Raw genomic sequence first — 16,805 nt, forward strand, 5'->3', positions numbered from 1 at the left:
AGATGGGTGAAAAACCACAGCCCGCACTTATCACCCACTTCCCTCCAGAGCCCCTGTGTCTCAGGGTCCGGGCAGGGCTGGCCAGAACAACGTATTCTCTCACCGTATTCTCTGCCCCCCCCCCCCCCCCCGCTTTGTCTAGCAGCTTCTGGGCCCCAACACTTGGCATGTCCCTGCCTCTTTTCTTCCCTTACAATGAGGCTTGTTTTTCAGAGGCAGCCGAAGGGGTGCTGGTGGCATCCAACTTCAGAGCCTGTGCGTCCTCTGCCGCAGTTCCCACCTTCCAGGCGATTAGCCAAGTGTTCTGACTCCCACAGCTATTTCATCTCCTCGATATTCCACTTGCTTTCTCCTCCTGGGCGCCTCCTAGCCTTTGCTCGTGCTGTTCCCTTCTGTCGGGAATGCCCTTCCTTCTCTCTCACCTCTGATCTTAGAGGACCAGGTTTGAGATCACTGACAGCCTGCATGAATGGAATGAGAGGAGGGATGGATTCTTCTCTGGAGTCTTGGAACAGCTTCATTTTAGCTTTTGGAGACTTATTTTAAGCCACCATGCTTGTGGCTGTATGTTACAGCAGAAACCTGTGCACACCTTATTTTATTTATGTGGGGTATGTGTGTGTGTACGTGTGTGTTGCTTTGTATGCCAAAACACCCCTGTGGGAGGTCAGAGGAAAACTTTCAGGATTTGGTTGTCTCATTCTACCATGTAGGCTCCAGGGATTGAACTCCGGTCCTCCGGCTTTTGCTGCAAGCATCTTTACCAGCTGTGCCATCTTGCCATTCCTATTTTTAATTTATTCATTTTACTTCAGTGCTGGAGATTGAACCCAGGGTCTACCACTGAGCCACACCCCAGCCCCTCACTGGGGGATTCTAGGCAGGGGCTCAACCACTGAGCCACACCCTCAGGCCCTCACTGGGGGATTCTAGGCAGGAGCTCTACCACTGAGCCACACCCCAGGCCCTCACTGGGGGATTCTAGGCAGGGGCTCTACCACTGAGCCACACCCCAGCCCCTCACTGGGGGATTCTAGGCAGGGGCTCTACCACTGAGCCACACCCCAGCCCCTCACTGGGGGATTCTAGGCAGGGGTCTAACACTGGGCCACACCCCCAGTCCCTCACTGGGGGATTCTAGGCAGGGGCTCTACCACTGGTCAAGGGTGGGGTCAGAGACCCCATAAAAGTGGGGTTCTGCCCTCATTGTGGCACATGCCTTTAATCCCGGCTCTCTAAGTTCTAGGTCAACCCAGTCTACAGAGTGAGTTCCAGGACAGTCAGGGCTACACAGAGAAACCCTGTCTTGAAAACCAAAAATGAATTAATTAATAAACAAATAATAAAACTCAAGAAAGATGGGACCCTGGTTTGATGGGACTAGTACCTTTATTAGGGATCTTGGACTCTTGCCCATCTTCTTCTGCCTCTCTGTCCTTCTCAGGAAAGAGGCCCTGGGAGGCCAAAACAAGATGGCCCCCTACCAGCCCAGATAGGGGTCCTCACAGAGTGAGCTCCCTAACTAGCCCTTGGCCTTGGACTTCTGGCATCCTAGACCCTGTCATGCAGTTCAGAGCCTTGAAATGCCCAAGCCAGCTATCTTTAGCTATGGGCATTCAAATGGTCCTCTCAGCCACGCTGTTGATTCTCGCTTTCCGGAGACAGGGTCTTTGGTAGCCCAGACTGGCCTCAAACTGGCTTTGTTGCCTAGGACGGACTTTGAATTGATGGTTCTCCTACTTCACCTCTGGAGTGCTGCGGTTACAGGTGTGCACCATGACAACCAGTCAAGGAGACTGGTTCTTTTGTTTCAGGGTGTCACTCTGTAGCCCAGGTTGGCCTGGAACATATGTACTTGGAGTGCTTCTGCCTCCTCTGGGGGATGACAGCTGTACACAGCCCTGCGTGGTTTATGTGGGGCTGGCTTTGTGCAGAGGCAGGCACTCTACAAGCTGGGCTACACCCCAGCTCAGTTCTTGAACTTTGTTTGTGTGTGTGTGTGCGCATGTGTGCGTATGACAGGGCATGTATGTGGAAGTCAGAGACAGTTTTGTGAATCAGTTCCCCTCCTACCATGTGGACCCTGGAGACGGAAGTCAGGACATCGGGTTTGACAGCAAATGCATTTACCCATGAGTCATCTGGCCACACACCGCCCCCACCCCCCGCCTCCACCAGCTCAATTCTCATATATATGTATATGTATTTATGTATTTATTTTACTCCTCTGGGTTTCCGGAACATAGAGAAGGCCATGGACGAGAGGAAATGGAATATGAAGAGTGAGGAGCCATTTATGCCTTGGGAAGAATTCTGTAGCTGGGTGCGGCTGGGTGCGGCTGGGTGTCCCTGTCCTGCCGGCATTCAGGAGACGGAGGAAGGAGGCACTTGGCTTCCAGGTCAGCCTGGGGTTTGTAGCAAAACCCTGCCTCCAAGCACAAAACAAACCATCCGAAACCCAAAGAATGCCCGAGGCTGTCAATCCAAGAGAGAAGAAATCACAGCTCTAGGGGCTTTGATCCCTGCCTCTAAAACACGCTATGGTGGTGGTGGGGGCACCGAGAGCTCCAAACAGTGACTGGCAGCGGCTGCTGTGACTCCCTCTGGGAGCACCGTGTGCCAGAATGAGATGCTTCCCTTGGTTCTAAAGGTGGACAGCGCAGTCATCTGACGCCCGGCACCCTCTGCCTCCCATCCCATTTCCTCCCCACATTGTCATTCCAGTTCATAGAGAAAAAATGGGGTCAGGCTTCCTCCCTTTTCTTTGCTGGGTTCCACAGGCAACTGGGTCACTGTGTGTGTGGCCGCGAGGTCATTCCCTGTCCAACCCATCTCTGTCAGTTACTTCAGAAAAAGGCATCTGGGGATGGGGCTGAAGGAGGTAGAGGTGTCTTGGAGGTGATTTCCACCTCTCCTCCTGGGATGGTGGAATCCAAGAGCTCCAAGGGACACCTAGGCTTGGTAGCTTTGGTGGTGGTGGTGAACCAGTGAGCTCTCTGGTCAGAGGCCTCTGCCTTTGTCTCCTGTGTGAATCATACTCCTCTCTGAGCTGAAATCTGGACAGTTACCCCCCCCCCCCATCTCTATTTCTCTCTCTCTTGTCTTGGTTTAGACAGACTCTCACTGTGTAGTTCTGGCTGGCCTAGAACCCACCTAAGTATACCAGGCTGGCTTGGAACTCACAGAGATCCTCCTGCCTCTACCTCCCAGGTTCTAGGAATAAAAGCGTGTGCCACGGTACCCAGCCAATCACAGGGTCTTCTGTACCTCAAGTTGGCTTGGATTGTGATATAGAGCTGAGAGTGACCTTGAACTTCTAACTCTCTTGCCTCCACCTCCAGGGTGTGTGTTGCCTCACTGGGTTTCTGCAGTGCTGGAGATTGAACCCAGGGCTTCAGGCAAGGTAGGCAAGCATTCCACTAACACAATACATCTCCAGCCCCTCTTTTTGTTTCTCTGATACAGGATGCAGTTCTGGCTGGCCTCAAACTTAGAGCAAAGCCCCTGCCTCAGCATTTTGAGAGTTGGGATTACCTATCACATCCAGCTACGATGTATTTTTAAATTATTTATTTGTTTACTTTTATTCTATGTGTATTGGCGTTTTGCCTGCATGTACGTCTGTGTGAGGGTGTCAGATCTTGGAGTTACAGACAGTTGTGAGCTGCCATGTGGGTGCTGAGAATTGAACTCTGGTCCACTGGAAGAGCAACCCAGTACTCTTAACTACTGAGCCACCTCTCTAGCCCTGATGACTGTATTTTTTTTTAACACATATTTAGGAGCTTTGGGAAGTGGAGCCCCTTTCAAATTGAAGCTTGGATGGTGGAGTCAGAATCTTCATCGAGATCACAGGTCTCAGAAGTTGCTGGGAGTAATAGTGTAGTTCCAAGACTTAGACTGGCTTAGGGTTGTTGTTGTTATTATTATTATTATTATTGGTTTTTCGAGACAGGGTTTCTCTGTAGCTTTGGAGCCTGTCCTGGAGCTAGCTCTTGTAGACCAGGCTGGTCTCGAACTCACAGAGATCCACCTGCCTCTGCCTCCCGAGTGCTGGGATTAAAGGCGTGCGCCACCACCGCCCGGTGCTTAGGGTTATTATTGTCTTGGAAGGCAGAATGAGTGATTTTCATGACAAGTCTACTAAGCACTACACAAAATGAGGCAGACTTACGTATGTGGGAAGATGCATGGAAGAAACACATATTATTTTTCTCCCTCTACTGGGGATGGAACCTAGGACTCATCCTGGGTAGGAGCCACACCCTCAGCCCCTCACTGGGGGATTCTAGGCAGGGGCTCTACCACTGAGCCACACCCTCAGCCCCTCACTGGGGATTCTAGACAGAGGCTCTACCACTGAGCCACACCCCTAGTCTCTCACTGGGGGATTCTAGGCAGGGGCTCTACCACTGTGCCACACCCCAGTCCCTCACTGTGGGATTCTAGGTCGGAGCTCTATCACTGGGCTATATCCCATGACCCTTCATTGGGGGATTGTAAGTAGGGGCTCTAACACTGGAAGCTACACCCTCAGCCTTAGACAAATGTGTTTGTTTTCTATCTGCCTGAGGGTTGCGAACATTACTGGCAATACTCAAGGGTTTCTTTTTGTACATTTATAGCATCCTCAGTCTTATGAGGGAAGAGCTATGATGATGTTTGTTTTATGGATGAAGAAATACAGAGTCGATTTCCCCAGCAGAGAGGAGTTTCTGTGTTTATCTGTCCGTCAGCTCCATCACTCCGCGCTGCCTTGGGAGGAACTGGTTATACTGACTGCGCTTCCTTCCGGCGGCTGTGGGAACTACAAAAGCTGGAGCAAGGTATACAGTACTACAGACCCTTGGTTTCCTCTCTTGTGACATACAGAGTTGACAGCAGCAATACATAAGAGATGTCATAGGAACTGGTGAGCTAAAAGGTCAAAAGTAACCTGGCCAGGTGGCATAAAAGACCCAGACTCTCAAAACTTGGGAGATTAAAGTGGCAGGTTCAAAAGTTCTATGTCATTTTGGTCTAGATGGTAAGAACCTGTCTCAAGGAAAACAAATAAAATGGTGGACTGTGTCGGGGGTGTGGCTCCGTGGTAGAGTCCCTGCCTAGAATCCCCCAGTGAGGGGCTGGGGTGTGGCCCAGTAGTAGAGCCCCTGCCTAGAATCCCCCAGTGAGCGGCTGGGGTGTAGCTCAGTGGTAGAGCCCCTGCCCAGAATCCCCCAGTGAGGGGCTGAGGGTGTGGCTCAGTGGTAGAGCCCCTGCCTAGAATCCCCCAGTGAGGGGCTGGGGTGTGGCTCAGTGGTAGAGCCCCTGCCTAGAATCCCCCAGTGAGGGGCTGGGGTGTGGCTCAGTGGTAGAGCTTGTCTAGTCTTCACAAGGTCTTAGATTCATTCCTCAGCAATGAAAAATAAAACTAGCCACATTATTCTCATTTACTATTTACTATTCTTTTTTTTTTTTTTTTTTTTTTTTTTTCCGAGACAGGGTTTCTCTGTGACTTTGGAGCCTGTCCTGGAACTAGCTCTGTAGACCAGGCTGGTCTCGAACTCACAGAGATCCGCCTGCTTGTGCCTCCCGAGTGCTGGGATTAAAGGCGTGCGCCACCATCGCCCGGCTCATTTACTATTCTTTTGCAGGTTTGGAACCCAGAGCTAAGTGCCCTTCACCACAAAGCCTATCTCATGGTGGTTGTCGTTTTTGTTCGTGGACTGTAAATGGAGGACACTGTACCGGCTTGAGATGGCGCCTAGAGATGCCCAGAGGGAGGTATGACTCGGTCATGGGGACACCTGAGCCTTCCTGTACCAGGGATACAGAACCAAGCTTGACCTAGAAACTTTAGAGGCCTCCCTTTCCTTCTCCCTCTCTGCCTCCCCCTCCTGCTGGCCTAATTAAGCGTCTACCCCTCACACAATGCCCAGTCCACACAGCCGCAGCTGGCATCGTGGTTCCCTAAGCTTTCTGAGACCTGGTAATTGGCTGCCTCTTACCTTCTTGGGTATAGGTAAAATAGGTCATTTTGTACAGCGTGAGAGGCAGAATTTTCAACCCAGCATAGCTGAGGCTGCTTGCTTCCCACCTGGGAACAATTCTCTTTGACCAGTGATGACATCATTTGGAGGCGTCAACACTCCCAAGGGTAAGACTACATTTCCCAGAGTCCCCTGCAACTAGGAAACCTAAAGCCAGTAGGGCCCTTGAGGTGACTGAGAAACTGGAAGCCCTAAGCTAAAGAAGCAGCAGGAAGACAGAAGGTTCTGTTACTGAAGACTGTGTGGGGATTCCATTCAACAATGTACTTCTTAGAATTTTTTAAAAAATGTGTGAGAGAAGTAATTCTATGTCCATACAATCTACTTGTATCAACCCTCTTTTATCTCTCTGCCCCTTAAATGTTTTTTGAGATAAGGTCTCATGTAAACCAAGTTGGTCTTGAACCTCGTTGCACAGACTGCCCTGTGCTTTGAACCCCTGATCCTCCTGTCACCAGCTCTGCTGGCATTACGAGCATGCACCACCATGATTGTTGCATTCTTGATGTAATGGCTGAGATCTAGAAGGTGCTGGACAGTCCCTTGAGAAATAACGTTCTCCGAGGGGAAGTAGCCCTGCCTTAGGGCAAGGGTGAGGGCAGGAGCTACCCAGCAAACAGGGTCCTCCCTACTCCACTCTTTCTATTTGTACCCATAGAGGTCTGGTCTTTATCCCTCTGGGGAGCAGGGCACCCCTCCATGTGAGCTGCAGACTTTTGCGAAAGCTCCAGGTCCTACCCTGGAGCAGAGGGGGCGTGGGTCAAGCATCCTTAGGTGCTCATGCGCCCATGCTCGGGGTGACAACCAAAAGCAGGGGGGCCTAGCTGCACTTGACCCAACTGGCGGCGGTGGAAGGAGAGGCTGACAACCACGTGCGTGCATTCATCCTGACGTTTATGGACTGGGTAGCTCTCCCACAGCTAGGTGCTAAATCTAGATGGAGGCAGGATGGCGGGACCGCGGTCTGCATCCCTACTACAGGTGAGCGGTCCTGGGCTGAGGGGTGGATGAGGGTAGATGCTGCGAGAGCGCGTTTCTCTCCAGGTCTCAATGGCCTGCGGTGTGGGTGCTGCTGCTGCTGCTGTTGTTGCTGCTGCTGCGGCTACTCCAGGGCTGTGCAAGAGGACCGGGGGCGGGGACGAGGAGGTTGTCAGTCAGCAGGAGGATCCTCCCGCAGCCCCGCCCACCGCGCCTCCCGCGGACCCCTCCGCCCCGCTCAGCCTGTGCCAGGATCTGGGGTCTGGTGGTGCAGGAAGGTAGACTGATCCTCCAGCTGGACTGTGACAAAGGAGGCTGCAAAGGAATTCCCGGGCTTGGGAGTGCGCCTGCGCGAACCCAGATAGCCAGTGGCTGGGTCCTGACTGGTCCTGGCTCAGGATCTTGACATCTGGGTGTCTAGGTTTGGGACAGGCAAGACTACAGATTGTTATTCTCTGTCAAGGGCACCTGTCCAGCGCACCTGCCCTAGTAACATGGCCTTGAAGATCTCTGTGAATTCTTAGTCTGATGGAGGAGACATGGCCTTTAATTGTGAGAGTATGGTTCTTGACTGGCAGCTTCTGGTCTGACGGAAGAGACAAGGTCCCTGTCTCTGATGGAGGAGACATGTCCCTGACTCTGGAAGCTCCCAGTCTGATGGAGGAGACATGGTTCCTGACTCTGGTGGAGGAAATATGGCCCTTGATTCTGGGAGCGCCCAGTTTGATGGAGGAGACACAGTCCCTGACTCTGGGAGTTCCCAGTCTGATGGAGGAGACACAGTCCCTGACTCTGGGAACTCCTAGTCTGATGGAGGAGATGCTGTCCATGACTCTGGGAGCTCCCAGTCTGATTTCCTGACTCGAGTTTCCCAATCTGATGAAGGAGACAGTTCCTGACTCTGGGACTTTCCCAGTCTGATGGAGGAGACGCTGTCCCTGACTCTGGGAACTCCCTGTCTGATGGAGAACACAGGTTTGAGTCTGATGGAAGAGACATGGTTCTCCACTGTGGGAGAGGTCGTTCCCATCGAGAACACTGTCTGACGGAGGAGACACACCTAGCAGCCTGCATCCTGCATCCTAATGCACATTGTGCATTTCAGGTTGGGGGAGCTCTCGTGTCAGAAGGTGGAAACGGCTTGCCCTCATAGCACGTCTCATGGGGAAGGAAAATACCTGCATTCACCCCAACTCCCCAGTGTGGTGAAGAAGCTGCATCCCTGTGGTTTAGTTTCCACTCACCTGAGAAGAAAAGATGCCCACCCTCACATGACACCCCTATTTATAGCCTTCCATCTGACATATACCTTACATGGACAAGGAGACCTCAGTCTGATGGAGGCCCCTCCACCCTTGGTGCTCATCATCGTTTGAGAGGCAAGGCAAGTGCCACACATGGGGACACTCAGGTTAGATGGGAGAGGCACATGCCCGTGTCCCTCAGGCTTGTGAGGGAGGAGAAGGCCACCTGTGGGACTGTGCCCCCCCCACGCCGCTCACTCACGGGCCACCTGTAGCTCCACCTCCAGCGTGTCAGTCTTGCCCTGCAGTGTGACGGTCTTGAGTGTGTAGCGCCCGGCGTCCGTGAGGTTCAGCTTTTGCACCAGCAGTGAGCAATTGGCAAAGCCCACCTCCCGGCCCGTGTGTGCAGGGCCGGCGATCCAGTTCCCCGACGGCAGCTGGCTGAGCAATCGGTTGGGCTCTGAAGCGGGTCCACGGTACCAGGCATAGACTAGCAGGTCCTTGGGGTAGCCCTGGACGGTCAGGGTCACATCCTGGCCCTCCATTGGTTTAGTCGGTACAGGCACAATCATCATGGCCATGGCTGCGGCTGGAGAGAGAGCCACCACCACTGTCAGCCAGGTCTGCTTTGGGTGTGGGGTGGAGTCCTCCCCCTCCCTTGGCCAACTCCTCCAGGGAAAGTGCTCCTCATGAGGTGCTGGGGAGACCAAGGATGGAGGTGACTTCATGGGTGATCACATAGACTCTCTCAGTGGTGCTTGCCAGGGACACATCTCCCTCTCTAGATTTCAGCCTTGGGTGACGGTGCAGGTTGTCCCTCCTAAAAATCAGGAGACCCTAGAGAATCTGGCCATGTCTCCTCCATCAGAGTGGAAACTTCCAAACACTCCTATCAGGTTGAGAATCCCAGAAAATGTGGCTGTGTCTCCCCCATAGGATGTCTGGAACTTCTCTTCCCATTGCATGTCTTTTCTGTGAAAGTAGCAGACCCGAGAATATGGGCTGACAGTTCCTCCATCAGATCAGAAGCCTCTAGAGGGAAGAAGCCATGCATCCTGTATTGCATTCAAAATCCTCACAAGGTGTGGGTTATGTCTCCTCCATCAGATTGGGAAAGTCTAGATTTTTTCTAATCAGGTTTGGGACCCTAGAAGCTGGGAAGACTACCCCATTGGTTTGAAATTCTCTCCAAGGTGGAAGCCCCCGTCTCCTCCATCAGACTGAGAAATGGGAATTATCAAAGTGGAACACTCTGATCAAGTTAGAGACCTGCCCCCCCAAGAGTTGGGAGCAATTATGTCAATTGTATCAGAAAATTTCTATAACAGTTATAGTGGGACCTGTGTCTCCCCCATCAGACTATGAATTTTAAAGTAAAGCAGTATCTCATAATGACCTGGAAATTCTTTCAGGCTGTGCCTCCTCTCTTTGACTGGCAGCTCCCCTCCCTGATTCCCCTGAGATCAGAGAAAGACTGTGCCTCCTCCATCAGATCAGCTTGTTTCCCAGGCAGGGTAACAGTTATGTCTCTCTGGCCTCTATCTTACTCCCAGCATCTGCCACACAATTTCTGGCAGCTTGGGAGGAAGCAAACTCGGGGTGTTGCATTAGGTACACCCTACACGTACCTGCAGACCCTGGACACCCCCCATGCTGTCCCCGAAGTCCTCTGGTCCACCTTGTCTCCAGCCAAGGGCCCTCACAGGTAATACAGGAGGCTCACTTACCTTTGGGACTTCCATCTTTGTTCTGCGTGAAAGAGGGGTCCATCCCCACCCTTTTCATGAGACCCAGCCTGTTAGTGGAGGAAGAAGGGAGGGAGGAGGCGGAGGACGATTCCCACTGTCCCTAGGGGACAATGGCCGCTTGAAAAGAAACCCAGGTAGAATTATTGATGCTTTTATTTTCTTTTGAGACAAGGTCTCATGTAGCCCAAGCTGACTCCGAACTGTCTGTGTCCAATGATGGCCTCAAACTCCTGATCCTCCTGCCTTCACCTTTCAAACACTGTGATTTTAGATGAGAACTTGATGTTCAAAGCCACCGTCCTTGGGGCATGGGCAGTGTTCTCTGAGGTTTCTCAATGCCCAACACCTCCTCCCATACCCCACACACTTATGTAGAACCGAGGGTTTCCAGCTGTGGTGTGTGAGAGTGTGCAGTTCAGGCCTGCGTGTCCTGGGCTGGGCAGGGCTCCCAGCTGTTGCTGCCTTTTCCACCAACAGGGATAATTACACGGAAGGACATGGACCCCAGGGTCCCACTCTGCCACCCCCCGAAGGGGACACTGGGCTCACATGTCACTCACTCTAACCTCAAGGCACAGGATATGAGTCACCATTTATTTTCTGATGTGACAGATTTTGCCTGACTCTTTTTACACCTAGACAAGAGGGGGACAATCCAATATGCCTGCCACCTTATCCCAACCGCTCAGTGCATGTGCTGGGAATCTAATTCTCTTCTGGGAAAATGGTGGTCCAGTCATCAAAGGCCTGCTGGGCCTCTGTGGAGAGCATCTGGTCATTAGGCTGGGGCTGACTCACCGGACAGCTTGACCACCACAGAGGCAGAGCCGGAGAGTAGAGTCTTGGAGTTCTTAGCAATGCATGTGTACGTGCCCTCGTGGGCTGCCGTCATGCTGCTGATGTTCAGGTGATCCAGGCCATTCTTCAAAGCCTTCCCGTTGAAGGCCCACACATACTCTGGCTCAGGACAGGACCGGGACACACACCACAGGGTGAGGGACGTGTTGAAGTCCACTTTAATGGTGCAGCCCGTACGGGTGGTGGAATCTTGGAGGATAGCCACTCGTTCAGGGCCAACTGTAGGGCAGGAGGGAGAGACACAGGAGGGGCGGGGTGGTGGGCTGGGAGGGGACAGAAGCATGCACCTCTTCTTGTCTACTAGATTGGGTCCCTGGGGCTGGCAGGCCTGAGTACAGGGAGAAAGGACTTGCGCCTCTCTTGGTGGCATCTTGATCTCTAACCCACTGTGGAATCTTGAGACTCACTTCCCCTCCCACAAGAACTCAGAACTCAGGTTTTTTTCTCATTTGTGAAAAAGAATGTGTGGAGCTGGGCAGTGGTGGTGAACCCCTTTGATCTCAGCGAGAAGAGTCAGAGGCAGGTGGATCTCTGTGAGTTCGAGCCCAGCCTGGTCTACAGAGCGAGTTCCAGGACAGCCAGGGCCACACAGAGAAACCCTGTCTCGAAAAACAAAATGAAACAAATCTACATTCTATGTCAGACCCCAGAAATCTGTGTGTCTAAGATTCTAGAGCTGTGGCTCTCAGCCTTCCTAACGCTGCGACCCTTTAATACAGTTCCTTAAGCTGTGGTGACCCTCAACCATGAAATTATTTTCATTGCTGTTTCATAACTGCAATTTTGCTACTGTTATGAATTATAATGTAAATAAGTGTGTTTTCTAATGATCTTAGGTGGCCCCTGTCAAAGGTCGTTCAACCCTAATGAGGTACCACTCACAAGTTGAGACCCGCTGGTCTACACGCTTTGGTGTCATGACTTGGTGCTAGGATGCCGCTTCAGCTGGCGGTGTTTCTAGGCTTTGCCGTCTAGACTCCGGATCCCCGCCTCTGCTGCTAGGGTTGTTTCTGGGCTTTGCCGTCTAGATTCCGCAGCCTCGTCTCTGCTGCTAGGGTTGTTTCTAGACTTTGTTGTCTAGACTCCGGAACCCCGCCTCTGCTGCTAGGGTTGTTTCTAGGCTTTGCCGTCTAGACTCCGCAGCCTCGTCTCTGCTGCTAGGGTTGTTTCTAGGCTTTGCCGTCTAGACTCCACAGCCTCGCCTCTTCTGCTAGGGTGCTGGCATTTGTCATCCTCTGGTTAGGGCTCCAGGACTTCAGGTTTTATACACCAGCCTGATTTTTTTTTAACATAATGATGTAGCCCCGGCTGGTCTTGAACTCACAGCGATTCTCCTGCCTCTGCCTCCTGGATTAAAGGGACTGCTCCATCAAAGCTGGGCACAGTAGTGATTCATTTTCTCAGGATTCCACACCACCAAGCTGCTACCCAGGTACTACTATGTGCTTCTGTGATGAGCCTTTGTGTTGTCCCCTCTGAGCCCTAAATCCTGGTGACGTTATCCTCCACCCTGTCAAATCCAAACATCCCTGTTGGACATCTTATTTAGGGATGTTTTTCTTTTCTGACAGGGCCTCCTGTAGCCCAGGCTGGCCTTGAACAATACACAGCTGACAAGGCTGAAGTTCAGGATCCTGCCCCCACTTCCCTGTGTTAGGACTGTAGATCTATACTGACATGAACACTTTAGAGTTCTTCAGATGGAAACCAGGGCTTTGACACATGCCAGACAAATGTCTTGCCAGCTCAGTTATATCCCAGCTTCCCCAGCCACATATCCCCCCCACTTTTTTCCAAGACAGGGTTTCTCTGTGTAACATTCCTGGCTGTCCTGGAACTCACTGTGTAGACCAGGCCTTGAACTCACAGAGATCCGCCTGCCTCTCCTTCTCTAGTGCTGGGATTAAAGGCGTGTGCCACCACTGCCCAGCTCTTTTTTTTTTGTTTTCTTTTTCTTTTTCTTTTTTTTTTTTTGTTTTTTCGAGACAGGGTTTCTCTGTGGCTTTGGAGCCTGTCCTGGAACTAGCTCTGTAGACCAGGCTGGTCTCGAACTCACAGAGATCCGCCTGCCTCTGCCTCCCAAGTGCTGGGATTAAAGGCGTGTGCCACCATCGCCCAGCTGCCCAGCTTTTTTTTTTTTTTTTTTTTTTTTTTTTTTTTTTTTTTTGAGACAAATCTTTCTAACCGAGCTGGCCTTAATGGTGAGCCTTCTTCCTCTACCTCTGGACACCCTGATAAGGAACACCTGTTCCGTCACTCATCTACATCGACCTGACATTATTAGCTACAATCTGTGTACTTCATAGAGTGGCCAACAAGTCAAGTTGTATTTTAAAAGGGACCATGCACCTTCCCAACTTGCTTTCTGTGTGACTGTGAACTCCTTCTTTTGGCCTCTGTTTCCATCTATGAGATGGGGATACCGGGTGCCTTGGAAGACTCACAATATACGGTCAAGTTCAGGGGTTCGCTGCGGCTGACGCTGACAGGGTTCCACACCTCACACTGGTAGGCGCCTGCCTCCTCCCTGCGGACGCCATGCCGGGTCAACATTCTGCCATCGGGAGAGAGGCCCAAGCGGACAGCAACAGGCAGAGCGTCGCCATTGAAGAACCAGCGGACCTCAGCGGGGCTGGGGCTGCTGCACACTAGACGAAGGGTGTCCCTACGCTCCACCAGCGCCGTGTCGTTGGCCATGACCGTGGGAGAGGCCAGGATCTCTATGAGGGGGAGCAAGAGACAGAGGGGGAGGGGAGGGGCACCTCCTGTCCCCGGGGCAAGAAGCACCGCCAAGCTGTGCTTCTGTACCCCCAGCCACAGTGACAAAGAAGACAGACATTATCCTGGAAGCCAGAATGGAGAAGGTGAGCATTTTAGTGTTATTTTAGGCACCCCCACACCCTGTTTTAAGGGGCTGTCAAGATGGTACAGTGGGTAAAAGCACTTGCTACCAAACCTGGCAACCTGAGTTCGATCCCTGGGTTCCACATGGTAGAAGGAAGGAACTGACTCTTGAAAGCTGTCCTCTGACCTCCATGTGTTTATTTAAAATACATGAACGTTCAGATTCACACACACACGCACACGCACACACATAAACACATTCAATAAATGCAATTATAAAGAATTTTTTTTCCGCTTCTCTTTTCAAGGGAGGGGTGAAGGAAGAGGGTGGAAAGTCCCGGATTGTTGCAAGGGATGGCTCACCATAGACCTGCATGTGTCCGTAGCCCACCTCCGTCTGAAACTGCCTGTTAAGGGTCTGTAGGATATAGGTGCCCGTGTGCCCAGGCAGGGCACCATGGATAGCAAGACTGCCATCGGGGCGCACAGCTTCCCGCCCTGTGTGGGCTGGTCCAGGGGTCTCATCACCAGTGCTGACAATGTAGCTGGCCACCAGGAAGGTCAGGCTGAGTGTAGGCCCTGCATACCAATTGTAGGCAAGCAATTCCCCGGAAAGCCCATGGACCACCAAGGTGATATTGTCTCCTTCTGCAGGTTGGGCGGGATCAGGAGTGATGGAGATCTCAGCCCTAGTGTTCAGCATCCAGACTGAAGAAGAACAGAAGGGGCAGGTTGGATGGGATAGGATTGACTCAGAGGTGACATCCCCAGTGTCTGCAAGATCAGACACAAGCAAGATGTGTGCATCCCACAACCCCACTTCCTCCTGGAATAAAACCCAGGACCTCATCCATGCCCCTCACTGGGGGATTCTAGGCAAATACTCTGCTACTGACACACAGATCCAACTTCTGGCCCTCAATCACCTAATTTTGAGGCAGGGAGGAGAGAAGTCTTATCTGGAAGTCTTGGTCTCCTCGGTGCTAGGGTTTGCAGGCCTGCACCAACAAGTCAGGCTCTAACACCTGAGCGTTCATAGAGTCTGCACACTGTGCACGGCGATGCCTCTTTCTGCACACACCTCCATCTTCTCAAGGTTGATGATACAAAGGGGATTTCTGTGTTCTGGGCCACCTGACCTGACACTGTGCACACACAGACTGTGTCTCTGCAGAGCAACGTGGGGCTCAGGACATTTCCCATGAGAGGCACTGGGCTGAGACTCAGTGAGTCTGTGACCTCGTAGGAACGCCAGGAACTGCCTAAGTCTGTCGCCCGATCCAGGGGCACTCGCTCTGTGTGCACGAGGGCCCCACATAGAGAGCAGGATATGTGGAGTCTCTCCCTCCCTTTCTCTCTCCTTTCTTTAGTTTCTCCTCTATCCAGGACTCAGGGATTCTGTGCTGGTCACAACTCTAGCTGAGGATGACCTTGAACTTCTGATCTCCCTGCCTTCACCTCCTGAGTGCTGGGACTCTGGGCACGTATCACCACACCCAGTTACACTGTGCTGGAAGCAAACCTAGTGCCTCACAGTGTTAGGCAAGCACTCTACCCTCTGAGCCACACCCCAGCCTCCTCCACCCCATCCTGGGCAAACAGACAAGTCTCAACCAGTAGGGCCGGTCCCTGCTGCTTCCTTCTCCTCTGTGCATGGCTCACAAGGTGTCCCTGGCACTTCTCATATGACACACACTTGCAGGCCTGGCTTGGTCTGCAGCCCCTTCCTGATTGGAAGGAAGTGCGTGGTAGTGACAGGCTCTGGGTTTAGGGCACAGCTCTGCCACTTTGTGTGGTGAGACCCTGGCCATCTCTTCAAGTCATCTCTTCAAGGCCTGGTTTTCCTCCCTAGGAAGTTGGCACCACAGGCGAATGTCCCTCTCAGAGTGGATGCTAGCAAGCGAAAAGGATTCCAAGTCGGTAAACAGCAGACGTTAATTAGTCCTGCTTCTAAGGACCTTAGAGTGATCCTGCCAGCTAGGCCTATTCACGGCTGAGTAACTGAGGCTGAGGGAAGAGCAACACAAACCAGGCTCAGTGGTCACACTCTGGAAGCTGAGGCATGAGGACTGTCTCAAGTCTGAGGCCAGCCTGGGCTATATAGTGAGACCCTGTCTCAATAACAGCAACACAGACTTCACTAGTGCTGGGCTTGGTGACACACACTTAATCCCGGCACTCAGGAGGCAGAGGTAGGTGGATCTCTGTGAGTTCAAGGCCAACCTGGTCAACATTGCAAGTTTAGCCCAGGTTAGCCAGGGAAACAGTGAGACCCTATCTCAAAAACAAAAGACAACATAAATTAGCTGGGCATGTAACTCAGTTTGTAGAGTGTTTGCTTAGCAAGCATGAAGCCCTGAGTTCAATCTCCAGTGTATAAACTTGGCATGATGGCACATACCTGTAATCCCAACGCTAGGGAGTTGAAGGTAGGAGTATCAGAAGTTCAAAGTCACCCTCAACTACAAAGTAAGTTTCAGGCCAACCTGGGCTATAGGAGACTTCACCTCAAAAACACCTAAACCAAGTCCAAACAAGAGTCTGGAAATCCTGCCACTAGTCACCTCGCTTTTCTCTGGCTCTGGGACTCTCTAAGCCTCCACCCCACTGCTGACATCTCTCAGGGGCGGTCTCCAGTCCCCCCTCTCAAGCCTGAAACAAAGCTGCTCCCACACAGTGCAAGCTGGGCTTCCGGCTCACACGTTCCCTCCCGGGGCAGGGGGTTCCTCTCTCTGTCTTCAGGTCCTTGGTGGTCCAGGGAGTGGGCTGAGGACCTGGGGGGTGGGGTGGGAAACCCTTCTTGCTCACCACTGAGGAAAAACCAGCTGCACCAGGCCAATGCCATCTTTCACCCCAGGTTGATGCCGGAGATGGTTGGTGGTGATGGCGTCCCGGTCTCAGAGGCCCTTTCCTGGTTGAGGCTTGGCTCCGTCTGCAACTGGACCTGGGATCGTTCGGCAATTTGGAATCGGGGCGGATCGCCGGAATTTGGAGGGATCGAGTCACAGAAGATCTGGGGCCCTGTTTGGGCATTGGGCTGGGTGTGGCAAGCATCGGCCAGGGGCCATGACCCGGCCAGGTCTCCTGGGGCAGCTGCCTAATCC

General features: G+C 52.4%; 1 protein-coding gene across 1 annotated transcript; it reads right to left on the minus strand.

Moving 5' to 3' along the window:
* Nucleotides 1-7,076: 7,076 nt before the first annotated feature.
* On the minus strand, nt 7,077-16,546 carry Ceacam16 (CEA cell adhesion molecule 16, tectorial membrane component). Its single transcript, XM_057760855.1, has 6 exons — nt 16,510-16,546; nt 14,065-14,409; nt 13,302-13,577; nt 10,798-11,076; nt 8,510-8,840; nt 7,077-7,269 (listed from the first exon to the last, which is right to left on the minus strand). The coding sequence occupies exons 1-6, from the start codon at nt 16,544-16,546 to the stop codon at nt 7,077-7,079; spliced, it is 1,461 nt and encodes a 486-aa protein (XP_057616838.1).
* Nucleotides 16,547-16,805: the final 259 nt, after the last annotated feature.

Source organism: Chionomys nivalis, chromosome 2 (genome assembly GCF_950005125.1).
Source record: "Chionomys nivalis chromosome 2, mChiNiv1.1, whole genome shotgun sequence".
NCBI classification, from domain to species: domain Eukaryota; kingdom Metazoa; phylum Chordata; class Mammalia; order Rodentia; family Cricetidae; genus Chionomys; species Chionomys nivalis.